General features: G+C 52.6%; 7 protein-coding genes across 7 annotated transcripts; 1 reads left to right on the forward strand and 6 right to left on the reverse strand.

Annotated features, from left to right (window-relative positions):
* Positions 1–48: 48 nt before the first annotated feature.
* On the reverse strand, positions 49–1,075 carry PHYSODRAFT_547128 (hypothetical protein). Its single transcript, XM_009532720.1, has one exon. The coding sequence runs from the start codon at positions 1,060–1,062 to the stop codon at positions 124–126; it is 939 nt and encodes a 312-aa protein (XP_009531015.1). The 5' UTR covers positions 1,063–1,075; the 3' UTR covers positions 49–123.
* An 888-nt stretch (positions 1,076–1,963) lies between these two features.
* PHYSODRAFT_511833 (hypothetical protein) lies at positions 1,964–8,476 on the forward strand (the record flags this gene model as incomplete). The annotated part of the gene is made up of 6 exons (XM_009532721.1): positions 1,964–3,097; positions 3,152–3,255; positions 3,313–3,442; positions 3,692–3,920; positions 3,996–4,933; positions 5,045–8,476. The coding sequence occupies 6 exons, from the start codon at positions 1,964–1,966 to the stop codon at positions 8,474–8,476; spliced, it is 5,967 nt and encodes a 1,988-aa protein (XP_009531016.1).
* A 16-nt stretch (positions 8,477–8,492) lies between these two features.
* PHYSODRAFT_335348 (hypothetical protein) lies at positions 8,493–12,394 on the reverse strand (the record flags this gene model as incomplete). Its single annotated transcript, XM_009532722.1, has 4 exons — positions 8,493–8,511; positions 8,553–9,316; positions 9,396–10,053; positions 12,186–12,394. 4 exons carry the CDS (start codon positions 12,392–12,394, stop codon positions 8,493–8,495), a joined length of 1,650 nt encoding a protein of 549 aa, XP_009531017.1.
* Positions 12,395–12,547: 153 nt separating this feature from the next.
* On the reverse strand, positions 12,548–13,418 carry PHYSODRAFT_303082 (hypothetical protein; the record flags this gene model as incomplete). The annotated part of the gene is made up of 2 exons (XM_009532723.1): positions 12,548–12,930; positions 13,076–13,418. 2 exons carry the CDS (start codon positions 13,416–13,418, stop codon positions 12,548–12,550), a joined length of 726 nt encoding a protein of 241 aa, XP_009531018.1.
* Positions 13,419–17,292: 3,874 nt separating this feature from the next.
* Positions 17,293–20,009, reverse strand: PHYSODRAFT_335349 (hypothetical protein; the record flags this gene model as incomplete). Its single annotated transcript, XM_009532724.1, has 9 exons — positions 17,293–17,548; positions 17,626–17,780; positions 17,853–18,009; positions 18,075–18,133; positions 18,168–18,253; positions 18,332–19,015; positions 19,084–19,380; positions 19,482–19,751; positions 19,814–20,009. The coding sequence occupies 9 exons, from the start codon at positions 20,007–20,009 to the stop codon at positions 17,293–17,295; spliced, it is 2,160 nt and encodes a 719-aa protein (XP_009531019.1).
* A 204-nt stretch (positions 20,010–20,213) lies between these two features.
* PHYSODRAFT_514386 (hypothetical protein) lies at positions 20,214–21,983 on the reverse strand (the record flags this gene model as incomplete). Its single annotated transcript, XM_009532725.1, has 2 exons — positions 20,214–20,561; positions 20,619–21,983. 2 exons carry the CDS (start codon positions 21,981–21,983, stop codon positions 20,214–20,216), a joined length of 1,713 nt encoding a protein of 570 aa, XP_009531020.1.
* Positions 21,984–22,148: 165 nt separating this feature from the next.
* Positions 22,149–23,259, reverse strand: PHYSODRAFT_303084 (hypothetical protein; the record flags this gene model as incomplete). The annotated part of the gene is made up of 2 exons (XM_009532726.1): positions 22,149–22,810; positions 23,226–23,259. 2 exons carry the CDS (start codon positions 23,257–23,259, stop codon positions 22,149–22,151), a joined length of 696 nt encoding a protein of 231 aa, XP_009531021.1.
* Positions 23,260–23,812: the final 553 nt, after the last annotated feature.

Genomic DNA, 23,812 nt, shown 5'->3' on the forward strand with positions numbered 1-23,812 from the left:
CTTCCACAGTCTAGCAATCACAAACTCCTGGCCCAAGCCACTTTGTCTCTATGCAACGGCGCAATGAACACCCTTTCCTTCCCTTAAATCCAGCATCCTGTCTCGCTAACATGCTCTCGAAGCCTACAGGTTGCGCGTGCGCGCCAGGGTGCTGAGTTCCACGAGCGAGTGGCCCGTTCGGAGAGCCATCTCCTCAGCCGTCTCGTGCTTGGACAGGGCGTCGAACGTGGCCTTGACGACGGTGAAGGGGTTGCGCTGGCCGTGGGTCTTGGACACGACGTCCGTGATGCCGAAGCAGTCCAGCACACAAGCCACCGTATCGCTGACCGTGAGTCCCTTGTCCTTGGGCGCCGGGCGCAGGAACAGCGTCGAGCTGTTCCACTTGCCGCGCACTTCGTGGTACAGCGTGCGGTCGTCGAAGCGGTCGACGTACGTGAAGCGCTTCATGGCGAGCTTGGTGCCGCGCTGGATGGCAATGGGCGGCGACGAGCCCTTGCCCACGGCATATCCGGCGACGCCGCGCATGTTGCCGACCACCACGAGCGCGCGGAAGTTGACGATCCGCTCCTGCGTCGTCACCTTCTGCACCTGGTCCACGTGCACGATCTGGCGCAGCAGGCCCATGCGGCCGAGGTTGAGCTCGCCCTCCTCGTCCTCGTCGGCGAACTCCATCTCGTCGCCCTCCTTGTTCATGGCGCGCATGTCGCGCAGGATGCCGGCGTCGGGGGTCAGGTACTGGCCGGGCTGGTCCGGGTCCGCGAGCGTGAGCCCGTCCTTCTTGAACTCGTCCAAGAGGCGGCGGCGCACCTTGCCACGGTTCTCGGGCGCCACGGCCATGAAGCGGCTCTTCTTGGCGGCCTCGGGCATGATCTGGCGGCGCGGCAGCGAGTCCTTGCGGTCCTTGTCGATGATCTTGTCGGCGCCCTCGTCGAAGTCGTCGTCCGAGAGGCGCCAGTCGTCCTCGGACGAGAAGCAGGCCACCTGCAGCTTGGCGGCGGTCTGGCGGCCCTGCTGGCGCGCCACGGAGGCCGCGCCCGAGCGGACGGCGAAGCGCTGCAGCATCCTAAACACCTAGATGAAGCTGCGCACGGCAAGGAGGGTTAGTCGCGTCAACAGGAGCGACGCCGACAGGCGCATCCATGAGCCTTACCGGGAGAAACCCCAACGAATGAGTGGCCGAACCTGCGGCTCCCCTGAGGCCAACGAGTTTGACGGGATTTGCAAGTGGCAGCATCATAACGACACACCAAGAGGTGTGGCACCATCATATCGATACACCAGGAGGCGTGGCGCGATCATATCGATACATCCAAAAGACTGCGCCATGCGTCTGTCCGCACTGGGCGGTTGATCGATCATGGCGACCCCAGGCGACGCCGAGAGCGCGGCGTCCTCGGCGAGATGCGCGCGGGCCGACTGCATGTCGATGCGCGAGGAGCTGGTGCTGCTGCGCGGCGACCTGCTGGAGCTGGAGGGCGAGAACGAGCAGCTGGCGGCGCTGCAGGCGGACGCGAGTGCGCGCGAGCTGCAGACGCAGAAGGCAGCGCTGCAGAAGGACGAGGAGATCGTCCGCCTGAACGAGACGGTGGCGGGGCTCACGGCGCAGCTGCAGGAGGCGCTGGACAAACTGCAGAGCGACGGCATCGAGCAGAGCGCTAAAACGTCGCCGGAGAAGCCTAATTCCAGGCCTGTAGAGCAGGAATTTGAGGCGCTAAAGACGCAAAATGAAGCTCTGGAGGCTAAACTCAAGGAGCTACAGGCGCAGCTCGAAAGAGAGGCCACTGCCGGCTTGAAGGCGCAGCGACAAGTAGTGCAGGTGGCGGAGGAGAGCAAGGACAAGCGCAGCGAGCTGTACACGGCGCTGAAGGAGAACGAGGAGCTCCGAGATGAAGCACAGGAGATGCAAGAGGCAGTGAAGAAGATGACGGAGCAGGCCAAGGAGTACCAGGCGTCCATGCAGACGATGCAGGATCAGCTGGACGCGTACCGAGACGCGGTGGACGAGCAGACTCTGGAGATCACGCAGCTGCACGCCAAGGTGGAGCAGCTGGAGCAGGAGAAGGTGAGTGTGGAGGCCAAGTTGATCGAGATGGACGAGCGGGAGAGCGACGTGGACGCGCTGATGAACGATGCCAAAGCCAAGTTTGAGATGGAGAAGGCCGTGCTGCTTGCTGAGCTGGATGAGATGCGGCGCAAGTTGAAGCAGCAGCAAATGCTGCATGAACAACAGCAACAGCAAGTCCAGGACAGTAAGAAGGCGCTGCAAGAGGAAGAAGAGGAAGATACAGTTCGTGGTGGTGCTAGTGCGCCCATGGAAGATCTGGAGAAGCAGCTTGAAATGCTGCAAGAATTGCGCATCCGGGACAAGAGCACCATTCTGGAGCTGAATCAGCGCATCCTCCAGCAGCAGAGTGACCTGGAAAGTCTTGCAGAGCATTTAAATGTCGACGCAGTGGTGGAGAGCGCTGTTCAGAGCGCACTGCAGAAGCAGAAATCAAAGCTGGAAGGTTTCGAGCAAGAAAACACAACCCTGAAGCGGCGTCTGAAGGAACAGCGTGAGCTCGTGCAGGACTTGGAGCTTCGACAGGGTATCGTTGAGAAGCAGCTTGTTGAGGCGGAGGAATGGAATGCCAGATACGAACAGCAGGCTGGGTTGGAGGACGTTGTAAAGTATCAGAAGAAATTGCGTGCACAGCTTGAGCAGCAGCAGCAAATGAACATCAAGCTGCGTCAAGAACTCAATGAGCAAGTGGACGCAGCTGGTAAGCTGCATGTGGCGTTCGAGCGCTTGAAGGCCGAAGTGGGCAAACCTGCCACATTCGAGTACGATGATCTTGCGATTGCAGATCACTTAAAGGGTCAGCTAGCGATTAACGAAGCAGTCATGAAGCAGATGGAAACCCAGATTCATGAGCTGGAGGCGGAAAGACTGCGGTTTCTGCAGAAACTAAGAGACCAAGCGCGCCTCACTGGCCACAAGCTCTACGAGCAGCATGGGCTGACTACAGAACAGTGGAGTGCCGTTGAAGAGTTTATTGATCGCGTAAAACACACACCTGAGGTGGCCAAACGTCTTCTGCAGACTGAATCTGACGTCGTGAGAGCCTGCGATGATATGGAGCAGTCAGCCCGACGAGCAAAGGATCTGCAGGATGTTATCGAGGAACTCGAACGAAAACTTGACATCAGGAGCGAAGAAAACGCGCTACTACTGAAAGACATCGAACAACTCCACAATGAATTAGAGATTGCGCAGTCGAAACCGTTGTCTCCAGCGGTAACTCTGCCTGTTACCAGTCCGGACGATGTCAGAGGTGAACTGCTGCGGGCCCTTGAATCGGTCAAGGCGAAGTCTCAACGGCAAGAAGGAGTAATCTACCACCTGCGAGCTGAAATCGCGTCGTTGCGAAAGGAACGCGAGCAAAAGAGTAGCAAGAAGGACGTGACGCTGCCTGATAACTCAGCGAAAAGCGTGGGTGGAACTCCTAATACAGCTGAAGACAAACCTGTGGTCGAGCTTCACGCCCAATCGTACGCGGAAACCCAGACTTCTCCTCGTGTGGCCAAGAAGAAACCATCAGTCCATATTCAAACCCAAGTCGACGATGATGAAGAAGAGAGTGATGTTATTTCGCTATCAGCTTCAGAAGATGAAGATGAAGCGGTTCCTATCGTTAAGAAGAACAAAAAGGCCCCCGCAGCACGAACTGAACAACTCGCAACAGAACCAAAGCAATCATCCTCGCCTGTTAGTCCGGATTGCAAACCTCGTGATGTGTGGACTGATCATGCTGATAATATTGCGCTGGTTGTCGCGAAAGCCATCGAAGCGCAGTTTGCCATTCTTCAAGCTCAGAGGGGTTCGTTATTGCCTTCTACGACGCCGGATGCTCCAGTTAAAACTATCGTTCGAGACGAAAGTTCTTCTCCAGCTACGGCATCCAATGACAGCAAGACTAGTGGCGATATCAAAGTAGCTGCCCCGGCAAACTCAGCGTCTCCACGCTCGCCACTACCTCGTGCGACGGTCGATAATATCGCTTTTGAGAGCGAGGACGAAATGGTCCAGCAGATTGACTTTCTGCGGGAGTTAAACTTGTGCCTAGACGAGTTAGTGGCAACGGAGGCACGTAATGAAGAACTTCAGCAGCAACTACGTCAGCATGAAGAGGTATTCCAGTCTCTTATGGACCAGCACACGATTTTGTACCAGCATTTCTTCCAGATGCATACGCAATACGCCAACGCGGAGATCAAGCTCCGTAACGAACTGGAAGAGAAGGCACAAGAAAACAAGGACTTCAAGATCAAGTGCCAACGGTATGAAGCTGGCTTGCATCTGCTCGGAGTTCAAAATGAGCAGAGTGGAACAATGTCAAGTGACGCACTTATCAGTGGGAACGAAGCACAATTGCGATCGGAAGTAATTGAGCTGACCCGAAAGATTGCAGCTTATGAAGTGAACGAAGCGCGACTCAAACGGAAGTACCAGCAGCTTCATAACGAATGGCGCAGCAGTACAGATCACAACAAATTGCTACAGCGCGAGTGGAGTGAGATGGAAAAGACGCTGAAGTATCGGGTTCTGTACCTGGAGACGTGGAAGCAAGGGGCTGACGAGATGATTGAACGCATGGAGAAAACGCTTGAAAAGAGTGTTTTGCGCGAATTTGCCGACAAACAGCAGCGTGCAATGACCGGTGTCCTGAAGAAGTACAACGCACTCAGTGAGACCTATGCAGAGATGCATGCGAGGTATCTAGAGATGTACGATTTGCCAGCACAGCTGAGCCGAACTCAGCACAGCCTCATGGTGTTGCAAGCGGAGAAAAGTGCAAGAAGTGGTGCTGGGAGTAGCGAAGGCGGCGATCCAGTAGTCCTTCAGGATCGTATAGGTCAGCTGGAAAACGAGTTGCGCGTGCAAATCGATCGCGTGAAGGAGCTCGAAGAGTCGAAAGCAAATAGCTTGCTCGTCAGTGATGAGATAGTTCAAACTTCGGTGGTTAGCGGAGGCTCTGGAGGCGACAACGAGCTGCGCGATGAGAACACGCTTTTGTACGAGAGAATCAACGAGGTCGAGCAGCTCTATGAAAGCCTCGCGCTGGAGTGTGCTAAGTATAAGGACATTGCCTCGCTAGCAGCATCTCAAGCGAATGTGCTGACGAAGCGAGCTGCTCAAAATCAAGGCAATCGAGAGCAGCAAGAGGAACAGCTGCGCGACTTGATGGCGTCCTCGGAAGATCACGCCATTGTAGGAGAACTTCAACACCAGCTGATGCAGATTAAGACAACTTACCAGCAGTTCCTGGTGCAGTACGACCTAGTAACCGAAGCACAGCAGCAGCCACTGTTGAAGAATCAACGACTTGAGCTCGAGATGGAGAAAAAAGCTCAAGAGTTGTCGGCTATTCGCGAAAGAACAAGTGATAGAGCTCAAGTTCTGGAGAACGCAATAGCGCAAGTGAAGGAGCGTGACTGGACGGCGCGGAACACGAAATGGGAAGCTTTCCGGAAGCGCTTGGATGCCCTGGAGGATGAAATATTAGTCGAGCAGCAGCGCCGTAAGCAGCTGGAGAAAGATTTGGAGGACAAACAAGCACAGCTGCCTTTGCTTGAATTGAAACAGCAACGGGGTAACCAAAGTGAAGTTGGGCGTCTGAAAAGCCGTGTAGACGCCCTTGAAACTCGAGAACGATTGCTCATGGGGCAGCTTGAAGCTGCGATGAAGGCGACAGGGTCCAAAGAGAAGGAAATCCGGCTGCAGACAGAGCTGAGTGAGACAAAGACACTGAATGAAGACCTCATGCGTCAAGTAGAGACTGTTCAAGCTCGCGTCTCGGAATTGCTACGGCTAAATGGTGAGCTGGAATCTGAGAAACGTGAGCTTCGTTGCAAGTACGAAGATCTGGAGCTGGACTTGCAGTACGCTCGGTCCGGGCTCACAGGCGGAGAAAAGAGAGTGTCCGATAACCAGCGAGAATCGGAGCGCGGAAGCCATTCCCCGTTGATGCGGCAGAAGGTCGGATTGTATGAAAAGGATCAGGCGGAGTTGCAGCAGGCCGCTCAGGCGACTATCGCAAGCCTAAAGCAACTCGTCGAGGAGAAGAATACGCTGATCAACGAATATCAGCGAAAGCTTGCAGTTGTACGAGCGTCGAGTGCCCAGGACAAGGCGCAGGATCGACTGGAAACTACCCAACTGAACAAAAAGCTCTATGAAGAGAACCAACGCATGATTGGACAGCTGAAGGAGGCCATGAGTACTATCAGCAGTATGGAGAGATCGGGCAAGAGTAAGCAGGCTCTGCAAGCTGCACAAGAGCGGCATGATCATGTGCTGCAGGAGTGGAAGCAAGCCGAGGTGGCATTGGAGGGTGCTAAGCAGTCTATTCGCGAGCTTCAGATGGAGCGAGAAGTGCTGCGGAACGAGAGGGACCTCGCTGAGGCTCGTGCGGGCGAGGCGCTGGAAGAGATCGTGCTGCTGAAAGAAAAGGTCGTAGAGTGCGAGAAGCACAGCCAGAAGTTGGAGCACCAGCTCACTTTCGTCAAGCGCGATATCGCGAAGAAGGAGGAGAAACTGAAGCTGTTGCGTGACGCAATCATTAAGCTGAAGGAAGAGTTCCTCAAGGCTGAAGATCGCCACGCAATCGAGATTGCCAAGGCTCAGCATGCGATGAATCAAGATTTCAGTGCCCGGAAGCGGAAAGAGAAGGAGCGGCGCGAGGAGGAAGAAGACGAGTGGCGTGAGGAGAAGACGCGACTGCAGAGCCAGGTGCAAGTGCTTCAGGAAAAGCTGGCTTTACTGAAGAAAAAGCATGACCAGCAGCAGCGCCGCAAGAAGAAACTAGAAAACGAGGAGAAGGAAGAGAAAGAGAGTACTTCCGAGGCTGATCTCCACATTTTGAAGGAGGAAGTCGAGCGTTTGAAGCGTCTGCTGAAGGACAAGGTGGTGAGTGAAGCGCGAGCTGTGGAAGAGCTGGAGAAGAAGATCAAGCTTCTGCAGGCCCAGAATCTTGCGTTGCGCGAGGCAGCCACTCACGCAGCACCGGCGCCACCAACTACAGCTGATGAGAAGAGCACACGCGAGAAACTGGACGGGGAACGGAAGCTTCAGCGTCGTGTGGACATTCTGATGCTGCGCCTCAAAGAGAAGCAGGCGGATGTGACCAGTAAAGACAGCGAGCTCGAGCGTTGCAACGAGCGGATATCGAAGATGGAGTCGGAGTTGCAGTCGCAGCAGGCGAGATTCGAGAAGGAGCGTTTAACGCAGGCAAGTGCTGTGCCTACTGTTGCAGCTATGCCAATCAAGCAACAACTCGAGGAGCTAGAGCGTCAAAACGCCTTCCTTCAGGAGACACTGGCGCTGAAACGCAAGGAATGGGAGGAGTCTTTCACAACGCAGATGGAGAAGTACGAGGCTCAGTTGCAGCGCCTTCGTCGGCGACTTGTACAGCACGGAATATCCTCACACGACGATGACAGTAATGATGACGACACCGGAGACACAAAAGGACAAGGGCCTAACTCGCGGCTGCAACGCGAAGAGCAGCGTTTCCTCGTTGGGCAGGAAGTTCGAGAGGAGCTCCTTGCTCTTGGTGACGAGTTGCGTAGTAAGGAACAGGAAATGGTGGTGAAAGACACGAAGCTGCTCGAGCTTGAGCTGGAGGTCGAAAGTCTGCGTCTTGAATACAAGCGGCTTCAGCGGAAGAATCAACACAGTGGTGGGTCTACGGGTAACGACGACACGCCGAAACAGCGTCGTGCTGCAAAGGGTGGCCGGGGGTCTTCATGGGCGACACAAGAGCGCCTGGAGCTCGAGGAGGTGATCGAGAACATGAAGAAAGTGATCGAAAAGTTGCGTGCAGAGAACGAAAAGCTCAAGAAGGCAGCGGCAAAGCAGGCTCTTGTGTCTCCCGAGCGAGTGGATGCAATGCGACGCAAGCTGAAAGAGCAGAAGGAAGCACGAGAGCGGCTCGAGGCTCAGCTGGAGAAGTTGCAGCATGAAAACGGTGAGCTGAAGGACAAGCTGAAGCTGCAGCAAAAGCTTCGTGCCAAAACCGCTTCATCGAGCTCTACCAAGAACGAAAGCAACGCCCTCGAGCTTCAGGTTCAAGAGAAGGATCGGCAATTGCTCAAGGGTGAGCAAGAGCTCGCCGAACTGCGGCATCAGGTGCTGCAACTTGAGCTGCAGCTTGAACGTAGCGCCAATGACGCCAACGATGAAGAGGATGAGCAGATCAAGCATGAGCAAGAAGAACGCATCAAAGACCTGCAAGCCCAAGTGCTTGAACTGGAAGACGAAAACACGAAGCTAACCAATGAATTAGCGGCGTTTGACGAAGACTTCTTCGAGGAAATCGAAGACCTCAAGTACAAATACGCGCAGGCTGTACGCGATAAGCGCCAGCTGGAGAAACTCCTTGCTGGAGGCGCGTCGCCCGCGTCCACGTCTTCACGCCGCAGTAAGAGAAGCTAGGGGTTGAATCTAGTAGTCATCGCCGCGAGACACAACTTCCTTGCACGTGGGGCGCAGGATGATGGTGTGCTCGTACTGTGCGGTGTAGCTGCCCTTCACATCAACAAGAGGCGGGTACGCCGTGACGATACCCGTGTCCACCAGGTTCTTGAGAGCCATCAGGTACTTCTCCTGCTTGGCGCCCTTAGGGTTAATGGTGGCCGAGCCACCGTCCTCGCGCTCGATCCATCGGCGGCACCACGGCAGCGTGCCGAACGTGCGCGTGATGTGGCCGAGCAGCTTCTTGGCGCGCGGCAGACGCAGCGGCACGTGCGGAGCGTCGAACGCCTTGGCATAGTGCGAGCACTCGCCGTCCTCGACCACGTAACCGCGACCGGTGGTGTTGAACGTCTCGATGGCGAAGATTTCACCCTCCTCCATCTTGGTCTGGTCCTCCGTCTTGACGATGGGGACGCTCTTGCCGGCGTGGATCTGGTAGGGGCCAATGGAGTGGCCGTTCAGGTTGCGGATGGACTTGACGGGGTACGTCTTGCCGTCAATAGTCACCTCGAACGACTCCATAACCTCCTGGATCTCGCCACCGATTTCACCCAGACGGGCATCAATACCCGCGCAGGCAATACCAGCGTTGGTCGCAGCCTTGGCGGCCTCGAGCAGCGGGTCGAACTGGGGGTCGAACGCAACGGTCCAGGCACTGTCGATGATGCGTCCGTTGATCTGCGTACCGAAGTCCACCTTCATCACGTCGCCGTACGACAGCACCGTGTCGTCGCCCGAGTTGGGCGTGTAGTGCGCCGCGACGTGGTTCAGCGAGCAGCCCGTCGGGAAACCAATGCCGCGCTGCAACACAGAAACACAATAAAATAACAGTGTCAATGCACAGCAATGACAAGGGGGAAATAGATGACTCTCAACGTACCGCAAAGCCGGCCTCGACCACGAGCTCGCGGTTCTTGTTCTCGAGCTGCGTGCACATGTCGATGAGCTTGACGCCGGGCTTCATGATACTCTGCGCGAACTTGCGCACGTGGCGGTGCACCTCGGCGGCGTGGCGCACCGTCTCGTACAGGTCCTCCTGGGCGCGGTCCAGCGCGCGCTTCTCCTCGCTCGTGGTGCGGAACGTGTTCAAGTCGCCCGGGTGCTCCTGGATCTCGCCCACGGGGAAGTGGCCGTCCGGGAAGAGTTTCTCGATGGGGATCGTGGGCGGCTCCGTCTGGCCCACGCCCACGTAGCTGTCCGTGAAGCCCGAGACGCCGCGGAACGGCGCCGGCTTGGAGCCCGCGCCACCGGCGGCGGCCTTGCTCTTCTTCTTTTTGTTCTTCTTCTTCTTCTTGTTCTTGCTGCTGCCGCTGGCGCCGCCCTCGCCCTCGTTGGCCGCGACTTCGCCGCTGTGCTCGGCGTCCGACATCTTGACGTCCTCCTCCACTTCAGCGGGGGCCGCTTGGGCCGCTTCCTGCTCTTCCAGCTTCGCCATCGTCTTGGTCTCGACTTGCGCCTTGGACGGACTCTTGGATAGTGAGTTGGTGATGGATGAAAGCTTGTGCACGAACGACTGGTTACGGTTTATCCAGCGTAACCTGTAGTAACCGGGGTACACGCGTGTTTTTATTCCCTCCGATTTGAGGTCCTAACGTTACGTAGGACCTCAAATCTACGTAGGAGTCCTACGTAAGACCTCATAAAAGTTAGTACCAAGGCCAGTAAAACGAGAGCTATGCATAGACTGGGATAGCTAAAGAACTTAGTGTGAGCATCTTGCGCCGTCACTATCGCTATCGCCAAAGCAGCAATTCAACGAGAAACAAAGTCGCGCGCGTTGCACGAAGAAGCTCTGAAATCTACGACTTATTAATACCTGTTACCTACAGTATCTGTGGTATGTAAATTTGCGTTTCCGTTACAACACAGCTCCTGCTATGTTGACTTAGAGCCTATCAGGATTTCCTTCAAAAAAAATCTTTGAGCTTTTCGCCCGTCGACCATTATCATCTTTTGCGGACGCAAACTTTGGTTTCTTTATTCCTTTACCTCAGCAACGTTGTGCTAAATGCACTTGGGGTTTTAAAGAGATGACGGATCGTTTGGGCCGTACTTGGTGCGTGTGTTCGGCTAGGTGCAGCACTGAAAACACGCGTTGTACTTCCTTACATCTCGAGCTTGTGAGATGAAGAGCATAGGCGATAACCAGTTAGCTTCAGTTACCGGGGGCCAGTTTTCCGGCTCAGTATTACCGGCTTCAGCTACCGAGGTGCCGCCTAATTTATCCCAGAACAAAAACTGAATAGAAATTGAGCGAATTCCTTGCAAAGGTAGGCCGACAAGTGAGCGCGTTCAGAACCGCTATACCTGTAGCGCATATACGTAGCTCCACGCTGAGCACGGTGACCTGGTTGCGGTCTCCGCCTGTACGAGTGCGGCCAAACTATGCATTTGCCACAGATGCTTTCAGGCGCTCTGGCCTGATCTAGTCCTTATTTCCAAAAAGGTATTAATACCCTTTAGATGAAGACGGAGCTCCTATTACATAGGAATCCGATGCAAGCCCAACAGCAAATCCTAGGTCTAGCCCTACCCTCTCTTCTTAAGACCAAGGCACAATAGCCAAGTTTTAGCTAGTCGTACAGACTAACGTTAGTTGAAGCGACCCTTCCTGCACAAGCTGAAGTTGAAGTCTGTGTTGGTATCGTACTTGTATCTAGGCTGGTCGTATAGTACACTAGGCTACAGGCGTGATCCAGTTCAGTGTGTGCTTCTCATCGCTCGCTGCATACCAAGTGCACGACAACGCGTGTGTTGTTGTTCCGTGCACTGGGTCCAAGTGCCAGTGGAGGATCAGCACGTTGAATGTCCGTAGGAGCTGTCGCGGCAGTAAGCGCGCTGCCACCAGTAGAAGCACAGAGGAGGCTTGGTAGATATTCGCGCCATAGAAGACGTAACCCGTCAGCAGCAGAGCCTCCACGGTTGAGCAGTGCTTCCCGTTGTAAGTCACGTAGGCGATGTCATCGCAATCGTAGAATAGTTTTATGAAGGGCATACCGAGGCAATTCAGCTCGAAGGAGTGAGCTTGGTCTCAGAGCTCGTACTTATTTGCTGCTGGCCGTAAGGAACGCACCGATTGACTTTTGTTTCGGCAAACAACGACTCTCCGGCTCGGATCAGCCACGAAGAAACTCCCAATTGAGCCGCGAGACGAGAGCACGACTTTCTTGATCTTGGCGCTCATCTTCTTTTTCAACCAGCGAAGTTGTCACTGCTAGAAGACCCAGAATGACCGAGAGAATAGTGATTATCGTCGGAGTGTTCACAGTAAAAATGATGCAGGCATCGTTGAGGCCGCAGTGATTCGCCCCAAGTGCTGACGTCTTCCATAAAATCTGTGCATTTTGGGAAATGATAGAAATCAATGGTGTCCGCTGCACCACTCGCCGAGTAGTCACGGTACAGGCCGTGATGACGACTTGAGTGGCCTCCCAAATCAGTCGAAAGTGTCGATCCAGCTGCTGATCTCCCGACCGTGACTTTGCCAAGTTGATGAATGAGTACGAGAAGGCGTAAAAGCAGCACGTGAGATTCGCGAGTGATTCGGTCGTCAATGTTCCGTGGAAAATCCGGGCAAGTACAAGTCCGAGTTGTAGATGAGATGGTAGAAAATTTGGGCGAGGTACACCACCTGAGTAGCGCCGTTCTGATTTGAGTGAGCAGCACCGACCTCTTGGGCGACATCACTTCGTACAGACTAACTACCCCCATGATGAAAATCTGCATCACGACCAGGCCAGGTAGCACACTGATACCAACTTTGTCAGCATAACGACTCCGAAACGTGTTCATGCACATGGTGACGCGGTTTGGTGCGGTGATCTCACTTCTCCATTCCCACTGCGAGTTGTGGTAGTTGTCGATGCACACGTCACGCATAGCGGTATATCGTCGGGGGATTGGACCATTAGACCATAAGAACCCCAGTGGTTCGAGATCTCGCAAGTATCTTCAATGTACACGCCTGTAGCATTCACCTCGTGCACTCGACAGGCTCCGTAGTACGCGTGTAGCAGAGGCTCCAGGACGGTGTCAACTTTGTACTTCGTCTCCTCGCCGGCTTTGACCACACGCGAGATCGGAGTCATAGTACGGAAACAAAGTGAGCGCCTCGGGAACGTCCGCCAGCAAGTCCCAGCCATCCATAGCAAGAGCCAGCTTCGAACCGAGAAGACTCTCATCCGTGGGGACGTCTGGGCGACATTCAGTCACATCGTGGGCGATTATGATGGCCACAGCGGGGATTTTGCCAAACTCGGTGCTGTTTGAAGTGATCGGGAATAAAAACAGTCGAGAAATCGCTATGATACTCCATGTAGTGACGCAGTCCTTAGCTCGTTCAATGCCCAGTTCAAGTTCTCTCTTTGTCTGCTGCGGGATACTGAGATTGAGAGTGGTGACGTGTCCAGCACTGGCTGAGGCGTCCCGGTCAAGCTGTTCATCACTCGTTTACGCCACTCAGGCATAAGGCGTCGCTGGCGTCCAAAGATGCTGCTAGTGCGAGGGCTTCAGGACTTAGAGAGCTGAAGTTGTATAGCGATTTTCATGTTGGGGGCGTACCAGTGAACGCTGTGAACGGAGGTGCACTCGTGAGAGCCACTCTGTTGTACATCGCATACGTCAATAACACGATCTTGCATGTACCCAGACAATCTGTACAGCCGCCGCCAGCCATGGACAAATCTTTCTCGGTGAAAGCGAAGATGCTGTTGTCGGACGTGATGAGGAACGTGGCGTCGGGCGAGAGGTAGTTAGTGGCGGCGAACAGCAACAGCAGCACAATCGGGCCTACAATGATGCGCCTGGAAACTGCTAGATAAGCGCCCAAGACAGACGGGTGTAGCAGACTTCTCCACCCGTGACTCTTCCTACGGAGCCTCTCGTGTTCGCAGTAACTCGTCATCCAATTCTCCGAGCCATCATGGTACAGTTCAGGCGTAGACGCTCCTCTCCGCGATTTGCAAAGACTTGAGGCTATATCCGGGATTGAGCTCATCGACTTTTAAGTTCGTCGGCGCTAGTTTACGAGTGAGTGAACAGCGATTTGCCATCCAGCACTTTCTAACCAGAAACGTCTTCTAACGGACAAAGTGAGGTGAGAAGCGCACAGGCCCTCAATCATGCGCTTGATCGTTTCAACGGCTGCACGTCTTGAACAAACCAAACCGACAGAAGTGCAAACGGGTCGTCCTTATTTTCGAGTACATTTCGCTGACTTTCGAGTAATAAGTAATATAAGGGGATTGGTCAGATTAGTAGAGCAAACTGAATTATTGACTTTGAAAAGTATTTTCTTGAAAACTACCAATCTGTTGGAGATAAAACCTGTACACAATGAAAGCCCTAGATTTGCTCTAACATGTGCACCAATCCAGACACAGTTAGCAGCTATGAAAGTGCTATTGTAGCGCGCCAAAGAAAGCATACCTGCAGTATGCTGCGATCAGTTTAGTAGAGCGGAATGATACTGGTCTTTGTATCGAAGTACCATATGGAAACGCGTGGTAAGATTTTTATAGCTAATCAAAGCACGTATTTCATTATTTCAGCAATATTACTGGTTCTACTAAACTGGTCAATTCTACTAAACTGGCCAAAACCCTTACTCGTACTTTCGAGTACATATATTGTGCCTTGCATGCTTTCTGTATAAACAACGACGTAATTCGTTGTTTTAGCAAATCACGGTGATTAGCCCATCATTGAGTTAGGAGGCTAACTCGTCGATTTAAGATAGAATAAGGGTAACTGAACCATTTTTCGGCCGCTTCCTAATTCCGGCCACGTTAACCACACAAATCCTGGTTCATACAGAAATCAGGGAACACAAAGCTGCATTGCTAGATTGAGGATTAGACCTGTGGGGCTGGCGTGAATGCAAAATTATATCTAGAGCTAGCTCTGCATCGAAGTTTGGGTAGCGTCGGACAAGAATCGAGGTCGATAGCGCGAGCTGAAGTGGCTCCATAGTAAAGTGCACGGGATAAGTTGACCAGGAGCATGCACTTGGAGCACATATGCAAATCGTATGTTTTCTCAATACTAAACTTAAGTCAAGCCCGATGGTATCATGGAGGCGACTGAAATAGTTGGCTACAGCTCAGCACCAAAAGCATTGTTTTGATATCCAAAGCTTTGTATAGATTTGCAAGACGTCACTCGTGGTTGTAGTCCTGCCCGTTATTTCCCTAAGAATGTTTATTCGCCGAAATTAGTTGCCAAAGTTCGCTTTTGCGGATTATGGGTCATCTGATTCAGTTTGATTTGCTCTTTGTATCGACAGGTGGCCGAAAAAAGGGAGGCGATTGAAAATAATCTCAATCGAAGCATAATGTTCGCTCGTCGATCTTATCACATGCCTCGCTCCACATAAGCTATAAGTTGTACACGAGGTAGAGGAGATTCTACTCTTTATAATGGCGGCTTTCAAGCCGAAATTGACGCAGCCGTTAGAAAAAAACTTATATTAAAATTAGGTGGCCGAAAACCGGTCGCATTACCCTTAGCTGCTAAGACAACGAGTTAACGTTGAGTTATGCTCACTTTCGTTGAATGGCTGGAGTAAATCCGTCAATACTACGGCCCTGACATTCTAATTCTAACTCGCTCGCTTTGTCGGATTGCTTTTTAGTCGATGATTGACATGCGTTGGCGATCTATCGTACTAAACTACGTCTACAATATTGAAGAACATCCCTGTTTTTATATCGAGGAGCTGCAAGCAGCTTTAAAGTCAGCGTTTCCTGCACTATCAAACATTTCTAGTAGAAATTTTCTACTGCTACTATATGCCGTGCTCTGAAATTCGAGCTTGGTTTAACGCGCAAGGCCACGACGAAGAGAGCGAAAGAAAACGTCCCGCCGAAATCGGTGCTTACTATTATGCAAGGAGTTGGCGCCATTTTAACGGGGACCTTATCAGTTTGTTTTCTTGCAGCGACAACCGATTTTTTCTTGCAGTGGCAACCGCTCCGTTCTTGGTACTGGCGGTTGATTTGCTTAACTTAGAGTTAGGCTGCGAGATATGATCACCGGGAAGGATTTGCTCGTTGGTTTAGAGCCCTTAATCGCATGCCAAAGTTCGTGCAAAGCACAATACCTCTTTTGAACTCGTGCGTTGCGTTAGCTTCCAGCTACTGACTCCGCTCTAAGAACGTTGAATGTCAGTATGGCATTCACGAACGTAAATAACGTGATACTAGCCCTTTAGGGCAACTTGCCTGATGTTTTCTGCTGGATAACGCTTAAATTCTCAATTAGCTTCCTTACATCCGCATAAGTGGTTCGATGCGTTACTTCTCCAGATACATTCATGCTGTGTCTTCCTTCGGTATCATCCAGGGTGGCAATGCCGGTCGTGGCGCCTTTCCTAAGCCACGAATAAGGTTTATGTGAAATTACTCGGAAGTCAGTGAAGTGTACTCGCAATAAAGTAGCACCCAGTGCAAACGATTGGTTTGAAGTTATATTTCACGACCTTTGAACCAAATTCAAGCGTTTCGGGACCTGCATATCTTAGGTTTGGAGTTACTGAGGTTTGGAGTTATGCTTCGCTGCAACCGATGTTTGACTTTCTCGCCACCTCGTTGGTTAATATAGCAATCAATGCTTCAGACGGCCTCTCGGTATGAGCCGCAATCCAAATGAGTTTTTATACTTTTATCATGACTCTACTACGCACAGAGAAGCTATTCCTCCATCGCGAACATCTTTCGGCCGAAAGAATACAAAAATGCAGTTTCTGCCGCCTTGCTCGTTGTAGGCATACAACAGCCACAATTGGGAGTCTACAGTGCTGAGTATGTGGTCAGCCTTACACAGGGTTAAATATCAAAGCGTGACCGTGTGTTGGTCGTTGACGTTGAAGATGCTGATTGTGGGCACAACTACAACTGCCAATCGCTCACACCTCAACATCGTACATGGGTAGTTACCGAGGGGCCGAAGGCGAGGCGGAAGGTGGTTTTTCCTGGAGGGGGAAGGTCATCAGGTCAAGTGCTCGAGCTTCAACATCAAGACTGCGAAGCCGCCGTTCAGCACAAGCTCGTCCTCGCCAAGGCACCATTTAGGTGCCTTGGTTTCCTATCCAACATGCGGAGCTGCAAGGTGCAGTTTCCGAACCTATAGATTTTCCCAACGCTAGTTAGGATAGAGAGGAATGTCATCCATTCACGGAGAGGGCATTTGCTCTTTTGCAGCAGCGCGGCCATCACGCTCCACCGACGGACTCACTCGGCTTCATCACGCCGCGGTCGAGCTCGCTTTCCTACACCTACTTGGGGGATGCTCGCTCTCCCCCGACGGAATCGCCGACAGAGCGAGCAAAAGAGCAAATCCGTGCTGTGGTTTGTGACTTCGGCTACCCGAGTGCAATTCGGCCGTCGAGATTTCAGCTCCGACCCCAGGGTTCAGTTCGACTGGGAGCAACGCGGTTGGTGACCCCGGGAGCACAGCGTCCGCCGGCAGACCCGCTCACCTTCTACAAGGTTCATACACATGGCCCGAACGAGCTTAATCTCGAGTAAAATTGGCGATACCAAGAGTAACACACCAAAAAGAGGCACTACGAGTAATCCCAAACAACTAAAGCCGAGATACGAGTATTCAGAAATTGGGTACGATTGAAGTATTGTTAACAACGAAGAACTGTGAATAAAATGTAACGAAACGTGTATTGTTGTCTACGAAAATGGATCGTAGGACTCGATATGCAAAATGAAAAAAATGCTAGCTACAACCTAGCACGTTCGAGTTGTTCTCGCCAGCCATTGATCGCCTTAATAGGCCACGGCTCCAGCAACATCTGCACCATGGGTGTAGGCCCTGGTAAGACACTCGGCTAACTCTTGGCACTCCAGCTTGACTTGTGCACCGTTGGAAAACTTCGTCATCCAGAAGAAGACGTCGTTGGTCTCCCCCCACGAGATCCCCTTTCCCAACAGAAACTGCTCCACCTCACTACCGGAGTCATCGGGAATTTTGGATTCCTTCATGAGGTTCCAATGTAGGGGTCTGGCAGGGTACTTAAGAACTCTCGAATCAGCACGTCGACGGAGAATCGGTGAGTGTTGTCTCCGCCTTCTGTGAGCGGACCCACGCGCTTGCGCTACCCACCACTTAGCTTTCTCGTTGGCAACGCCTTTAGCATCCCTTGAATGCTGATCTCCTTCTGCAATGTCATGGCAGCGACGACATGGGAGCATTGCCACCCTGTTTGATAAAACAGGGCGCAGTCGCACACGTACTTCTTCCGAATCGCCTGAATCTAAAACCGCAGTGACAGTGTCAGATTCAAATCGCCTAAGTGTGCTACTACCACATATCAAACTGAACGTACTGTTTGGGAGGGGATTGATGGTGCAGCCGTTATCATTCCACCATCGAGCAGTGGATCTCTGCGCAGTAATCGAACTTGGTGAATGAACAAGCAGTGCAATTCCACCAGGTTTACAGTCATCCCTGGCGGTAGTTTGCCGTTGATGGAGTTCCTGTAGCTGCCAAAATGAAACAAATAAATAGTGAGCTTAACAACTTTGACTCGCACAGCTGTAATACTCACATTGTGGCACGGTCGCGGTTCAAAACAGCACTGTGAATGTTCTTGGGCGATACCACGAACTTGGAAGCGTTAAACAAGAACGCCTTCACAAACTTCGCCCGTGTCCTTGATCATGTAGTGATTAGACTTCTCTTGGACAAGCGTTTGCGCGCGCGCTACTACACCACTCATGAACGGACCTAGAATGCACGAGATACACGAATAATAAAATCAATCGGTACACACCATTAGCAAATGATAAACAAACGTCATCTTACCTTCCGAGAAGTGATTTAGAGCAGGGCGAGCCGGCTCGCTTTCTTGGAGACCAAGAATACGAGGAATTGAGTCGTTCAAGACGACCGATGTACTTGCCCGAAGCGTCCCGACACACACCTTCTTGATCACGCGGTGATGAGCCTCAAGGGCATTCTGGGACGGTGTAATGCCTGCGGCGGCGGCGACGTAGAACCAGTTCCCCCACGTGTCACCCAAGTAAATGTCCTCGAACCACTTGGCGTAGTCTCGCTCGTTTTGTTGGATCCAAAACTCGAGAAAGAGTTTACTGAGCGCCTTGAACTGCTTGGCCGAGCGAGCTTTACTGAGATAGCGAATGTCCGGTAGCACGTTGTCTTCGTAGAACGCAGGGTCCTTGAGTAGCTTGATCTTCTCTCGACTTTTCCGCACGAGGTGCGGGTAGCAATTAAGGAGAATTACATCAGGCCAAACCTCCTTAAAAGCGTTCGCAATGCCTTGGGTCCTATCGAGGCTGCCATAGGCAAGGGCTAAATCGACTCCGAAAAACAGTCGGGTAAAGTGCTTGGCAGTCCGAAAAAGCGTTGCGTACGCCGTCTGATGCTCTGTCTTGACAAACATATACATCCAAGGGACAAATGTTTTGGAGTACTGTTTTCGCGAATAGTGCGTCGTGTAGGTCTCAAAGTCTACGAGGGTCCATCCACCTACAAAAAAAGAGAAAACGGTCAGCTAATGCACCTTGCCACGACTAGTAACACACCTCGAAGCTTACCGAAATGCAGTTTATATGTTCCATCCGTAGCACCCAAGACGCCAATATCCTGCTGGCATTCGTAGGCCTTGGGAATGCTCAGGAGCATGTGACGCGAAGTCAATATGAGCCCGAAAGACTTTACTGCCTTGCCATCCTGGTCAATGAAGTCGTGTTCAAAGCACTCAAGAACGATCACACCGTGCTGAAACTGGCGGGACTTGTTGGCAAACTGCGTTGCGGCGTCCGCAGCGCTGATGTCGTCTTCGTGACCAAAGAAGTCACTCTTCGATGTACACAAATGTGTGTACGCCCACTCTAGTAGAGTCGTGGCAGAATCAAATGCAAGACAACCACAATTGTTCAGAATTATTACTATCAACCCAAAATAAAGTACAGAGCTGCCAAAAACATCATACCTGACTGTTTCTTCCGGAGTCCAGCTTTTCGGTTCTTGAGCTGACTTTCCGTGGGTAAATGCTGAAGCATGACTGGGTTGTCTCCGTGACGATCTAGCAGCAGCTTCCGGCACTTCTTTGGTCCAGCGCCGCCGAACAGGATGCTGTCGATCTCTCGCTTCAGCGCACCGTGAATTCCACGGCGCTGAATATCTTGATCTTCGTCTCCATGCATGTCTGTCTCCTCCAAAACAAACTGAGCTCCGCTTTCGTCCGGGCTTCGCCTTCCACCTTAGACAGCCGCAGCCGTTTGGGGCAATTAACATGGGACATGCAGCAGTAGATACGAGTACCGTTGCCAGCATTGCCGTAGTTGTGTTTGTACTTGTAGTGGAACCCGTCTAAGACGTCGATGCCAATCTGCGCCTCTTCAAGGGTTGGGAACACCTTGCACACAACGAACGCTCTACGAGTCGCTCTGACTTGCTGCCCCTCTTCGTCCGAAGACGAGGCAAAGTCGCTGCCGCTTGCCTCGTCGGCTCTGCTCATGTTGAGCGAAAACTGACTCTGATCGTCTCGGTTCGGCCTGTCACTCGTAACATATCCGGTTTTGTAAAATCTTACTCTAGATCTCACCTGTTTTGACTTTACGCGTACCCCCGCCGTGATTTACTCCAGGATAAGCCGCAACCGTATCGTGACAATCGTCGGCGTGTTGACCGTGAAAATAATACAGGCATCGTTGAGCCCACATTATTTCTCTCCGAGCGTCGACGTTTTGCGCAGAATTTGAGCGTTCGTCGAGATGATCGACTCGAGGGGATTGCGTTGCACCACACGCAGCGCCGCCACCACACACCCAGTAATGATAACCTGCATGGTCTCCCAGATCAATCGGAAATGGCGGTCAAGACGTTGATCCCCTGAACGCGCCTTTGCCAAATTGACGAACGAGTACGAGAAGGCGAAGAAACAGCTTGTGAGGTTCGCAATCGACTCGGTCGTTAGCGTGCCCGTCGCGAACCCGATCAAGTACAGGTCCGAGTTCAGAAGGAGGTGGTAACCGATCTGCGCGAGGTAGAGCACCTGCATCCTGCCGTTCTGACAGCGATAGGCCCAGATCTGCGTGAGCAGCACCGACTTTTTGTGCGGCATCACCTGGTACAGAATCAGGTTCCCCATGACGAAGATCTGCAGGACGACCAGGCCGGGAAGGATACTAATCCCGACTTTGTCGGCGAATCGACGGCGGAATGTGTTGACGTACATGACGACGCCGTTGTGCTTTGCCGCCGTGATCTCGCTCACCCACTCCCATTGCGAGTTGTACGAGTTGTGGACGCAGACGTCGTCTGTACTGCACAGCGGGATGTCGTCGGGAGTCTGGACCATCAAGCCGTAGATTTCCCAGTGCCGCGAAGTCTCGCAGTCCGCCTCGATGTAGACACCAGTAGTATTCACCTCCCGGACGCGGCAACCTCCGTAATATGCCTGCTGTAGAGGCTCCAGAACGGTGCTTGACTCTAATTTCGTCTCCACAGCTTCGATTACATGCGAAACCGGGCTCATGCTGCTCTTGAAGTTGTACGGAAACAACGTTAGAGCCTCAGGAACGACTTCCAGCAAGTCTCGACCGCCCGTCGCTAGCGCCAGCTTCGAACAACCGTCTGCAGACGTGTCTGGCCGACACTCGGTGTAGTCGGGGAAGATGTTGATCGCTACGGCCGATATTTTCCCGAACTCGATACTGCGTGGGGGTCCTGTAAGGGAGAACTGTCGCGGGATTGCCATTATAGTCCACGTGGTCGCACATTCCTCAACACGAGCGATGCCTAGCTCAAGCTCTTTCTTCGACTGCGGAGGAATGTTGAGATTCATGAGTGTAACGACGTCCATCACGAGCTGCGGTGCAGCAGTAACGACGCTGATGGCGGACCCCCAGTCGTTGACTCCGCTCTCGCAGATCGCGCCCCCCGCGTCTAAGGCCTCTGCTAGGGCGAGGAGTTCAGGGCTCAAAGAGCTGAAGTCATACAGCGACTCCGTCGGAGGCTGGCCTGCAAATGCTGCAAACACTGGCGCGCTGGTGAGCGCCTTCCTTTCGAACAGGCCGTACTTGAGCAGAACGATTTTGCACGGCCCCCTGCAGTCGGTGCACCCGCCAACCATGGACAGATCGCGCTCGGTGAACGCGAGGAAGTTGTTGTCGAATGTGATGAGGAACGTTGCGTCTGCCGATAGATATTTCGTCAAGATAAACAGCAACAGCAGCGCCACCGGTCCTACGATGGTGCGCCCCACGCTTGCCAAGCTCGCACCAAAGACGGAAGGGCGGAGGAAACTTCGCCATCCGCGAGCTTTACGCTGGAGTCGCTGCTGTTCGTGGTAGTTGGTCGCCCAGTTTGTCGAAGCGTCTCGCTCCTCGAGAACAGCGTCACGAACTTTTGTGGACGAACGGCACGCCCTTGAGCGAGTTGCACGAGCCGCGTCGTGTGAGAACTCGGAGCAGGAAGAGCCAGTACGCATCACCAACTTTGTTGCTTGCTGAGCAAATTTTAGACGTCTGCAGTTCTAATAATTGCTACTAACAATACACTTGCGCGATGATCATGCATATCCCAAAGTAATACTCTCTCCACATCGAACGTGTATGAACGCCGTATTATTTATTAAGATACTCACCTATCCGCATTATGAGAGTTTGCTCAACAGCTCGTCGACAGCTTTGAGCTCATCTCTTAGCGACATCAAGCGGTCCGTTGTGTCTTCTGCCCTACTCTGCACCCCACCGAAATTTAGCACGAGCTGTGCGCTTGCAGACTGGATGTCCAGGCAAAGTTGCCTGCGTCGCTCTTGCAACTCCTCAACACTCAAACCTTCCAGTTCCGGAAATTCTACCGTTTGGTCTTGTGCATCGGGCGTAGAATCGGTAGGCGCTGCTTCCAACACCGGCATCGCAACTTTTTCGGGGCGATCAATGTCCTGTACCGGAAACAGCTCTCTTGCAAGGGGTTGCTGCACCGGCGATTGCGTGACAGTATTATGCTTGGGCGCGTTCAGCTCGCGACGGAATCGTTCGAAAGCTCGCACGAAAGAGGCATCATTCAACTCGGCGCTGGTAACGCTAGATCCACCGAGGAAACTCAGGACGCTCTCCTCCTCCTCTTTCTCTTCCTCCTCGTCTTCGTCGATTGACAGGCCATCGAAATTAAACTTGCGAGCGAGCACCGGGGTGGAGTACGCGTCATCACCGAAGCGAACCTGCTTTGACGATGAAGCAGTGGACTTCTGGTTACTTCCAGTGGTCGGGGTGGTCACGCTACTGCCAGTCGTGGGCGTTCTGTGGTTCTCATCTGGCCGCTCGTCCGTAGATCTGCTCGGGCTTGATTACAGTTTGAGGATTTCATGGGAAGCGCTTCGGATGGTTAGCTTTTTATGGTCTTCTTCTGAGTCAGAATTTCTGTCATGACAAGGCGCTTGGTCTGAAGATTGTGGGAGTGATGACCCACTTTTCTGCTGGATCTGAGCCTTAAGGCGCCTGATGTTTGCCGGAATCTGGATAAACACACGATCTACCGCGCGCATTGGCCTCATCTCACCGGCCACCCACTTGCACAACCTCGTGAGGTTTGGAAACTCCGAGCATGCAGCAGCCAAGCTCGCGGTCAGCTCTGCTCACGCTGTCATGTTACATCGTTGTTGCGTCGCCTATCCTTTTGTTTATGGACGATTTGCTGTGTATTGGGGGTGTCATGTCAGAATACGGACATGAAAAAAATCTTCCGCTTCGGATGGTATGCATGTCTACATGTACGAAGTATGCTTCAACACGTGTCCGTTGGCACCACACGGTGGTATTAATACCGTAAGTTTCGCAAGCTTTGAATACGGTGCATCAGAACGGGATTTGAGCCACTTGTTTCGGACGGTTTAGAAGGTGTGTGCCTACCGGTACTGGAATTTTGCATTTACAACCTTAATAGGAACATAAAAAATCCCAGAAGGTTGCTGGAGCAACCTTATATTTCTGTTAAAGTTGCTTGAGCAACCTTGTAATTTACGACACATTTCCTCTACTGAGTAGCTTACCGCAAAATTTCTAGTTGGGATAATATATTCGTACTGTAAAATTGTCAAGGTTGTCCAACGCGGCCGGAAGCTCGTGCGAAAGGTGCTTCATTCTGAAAGATCCAACGTGGAAGGCAAGCCGAAGAAGCAACAGAAAGCGCCATGTTACTCCTGCTCGATGACGTGTAAGTAAGTGTGTTTGCCATGGCTTCGGGGTGCGAGTACATCTAACCTGTGCCTCTGGACAATCAGTAGCCACGGCCAACAGCCAAGCACTGGAGGGATGT

The sequence above is a fragment of the Phytophthora sojae genome (genome assembly GCF_000149755.1).
Source record: "Phytophthora sojae unplaced genomic scaffold PHYSOscaffold_6, whole genome shotgun sequence".
Classification (NCBI taxonomy): domain Eukaryota; phylum Oomycota; class Peronosporomycetes; order Peronosporales; family Peronosporaceae; genus Phytophthora; species Phytophthora sojae.

Bases quoted from the DNA above. Each gene is read 5' to 3' on its own strand.
- PHYSODRAFT_547128 (XM_009532720.1), bottom strand. From the start codon at position 1,062: ATGCTGCAGCGCTTCGCCGTCCGCTCGGGCGCGGCCTCCGTGGCGCGC.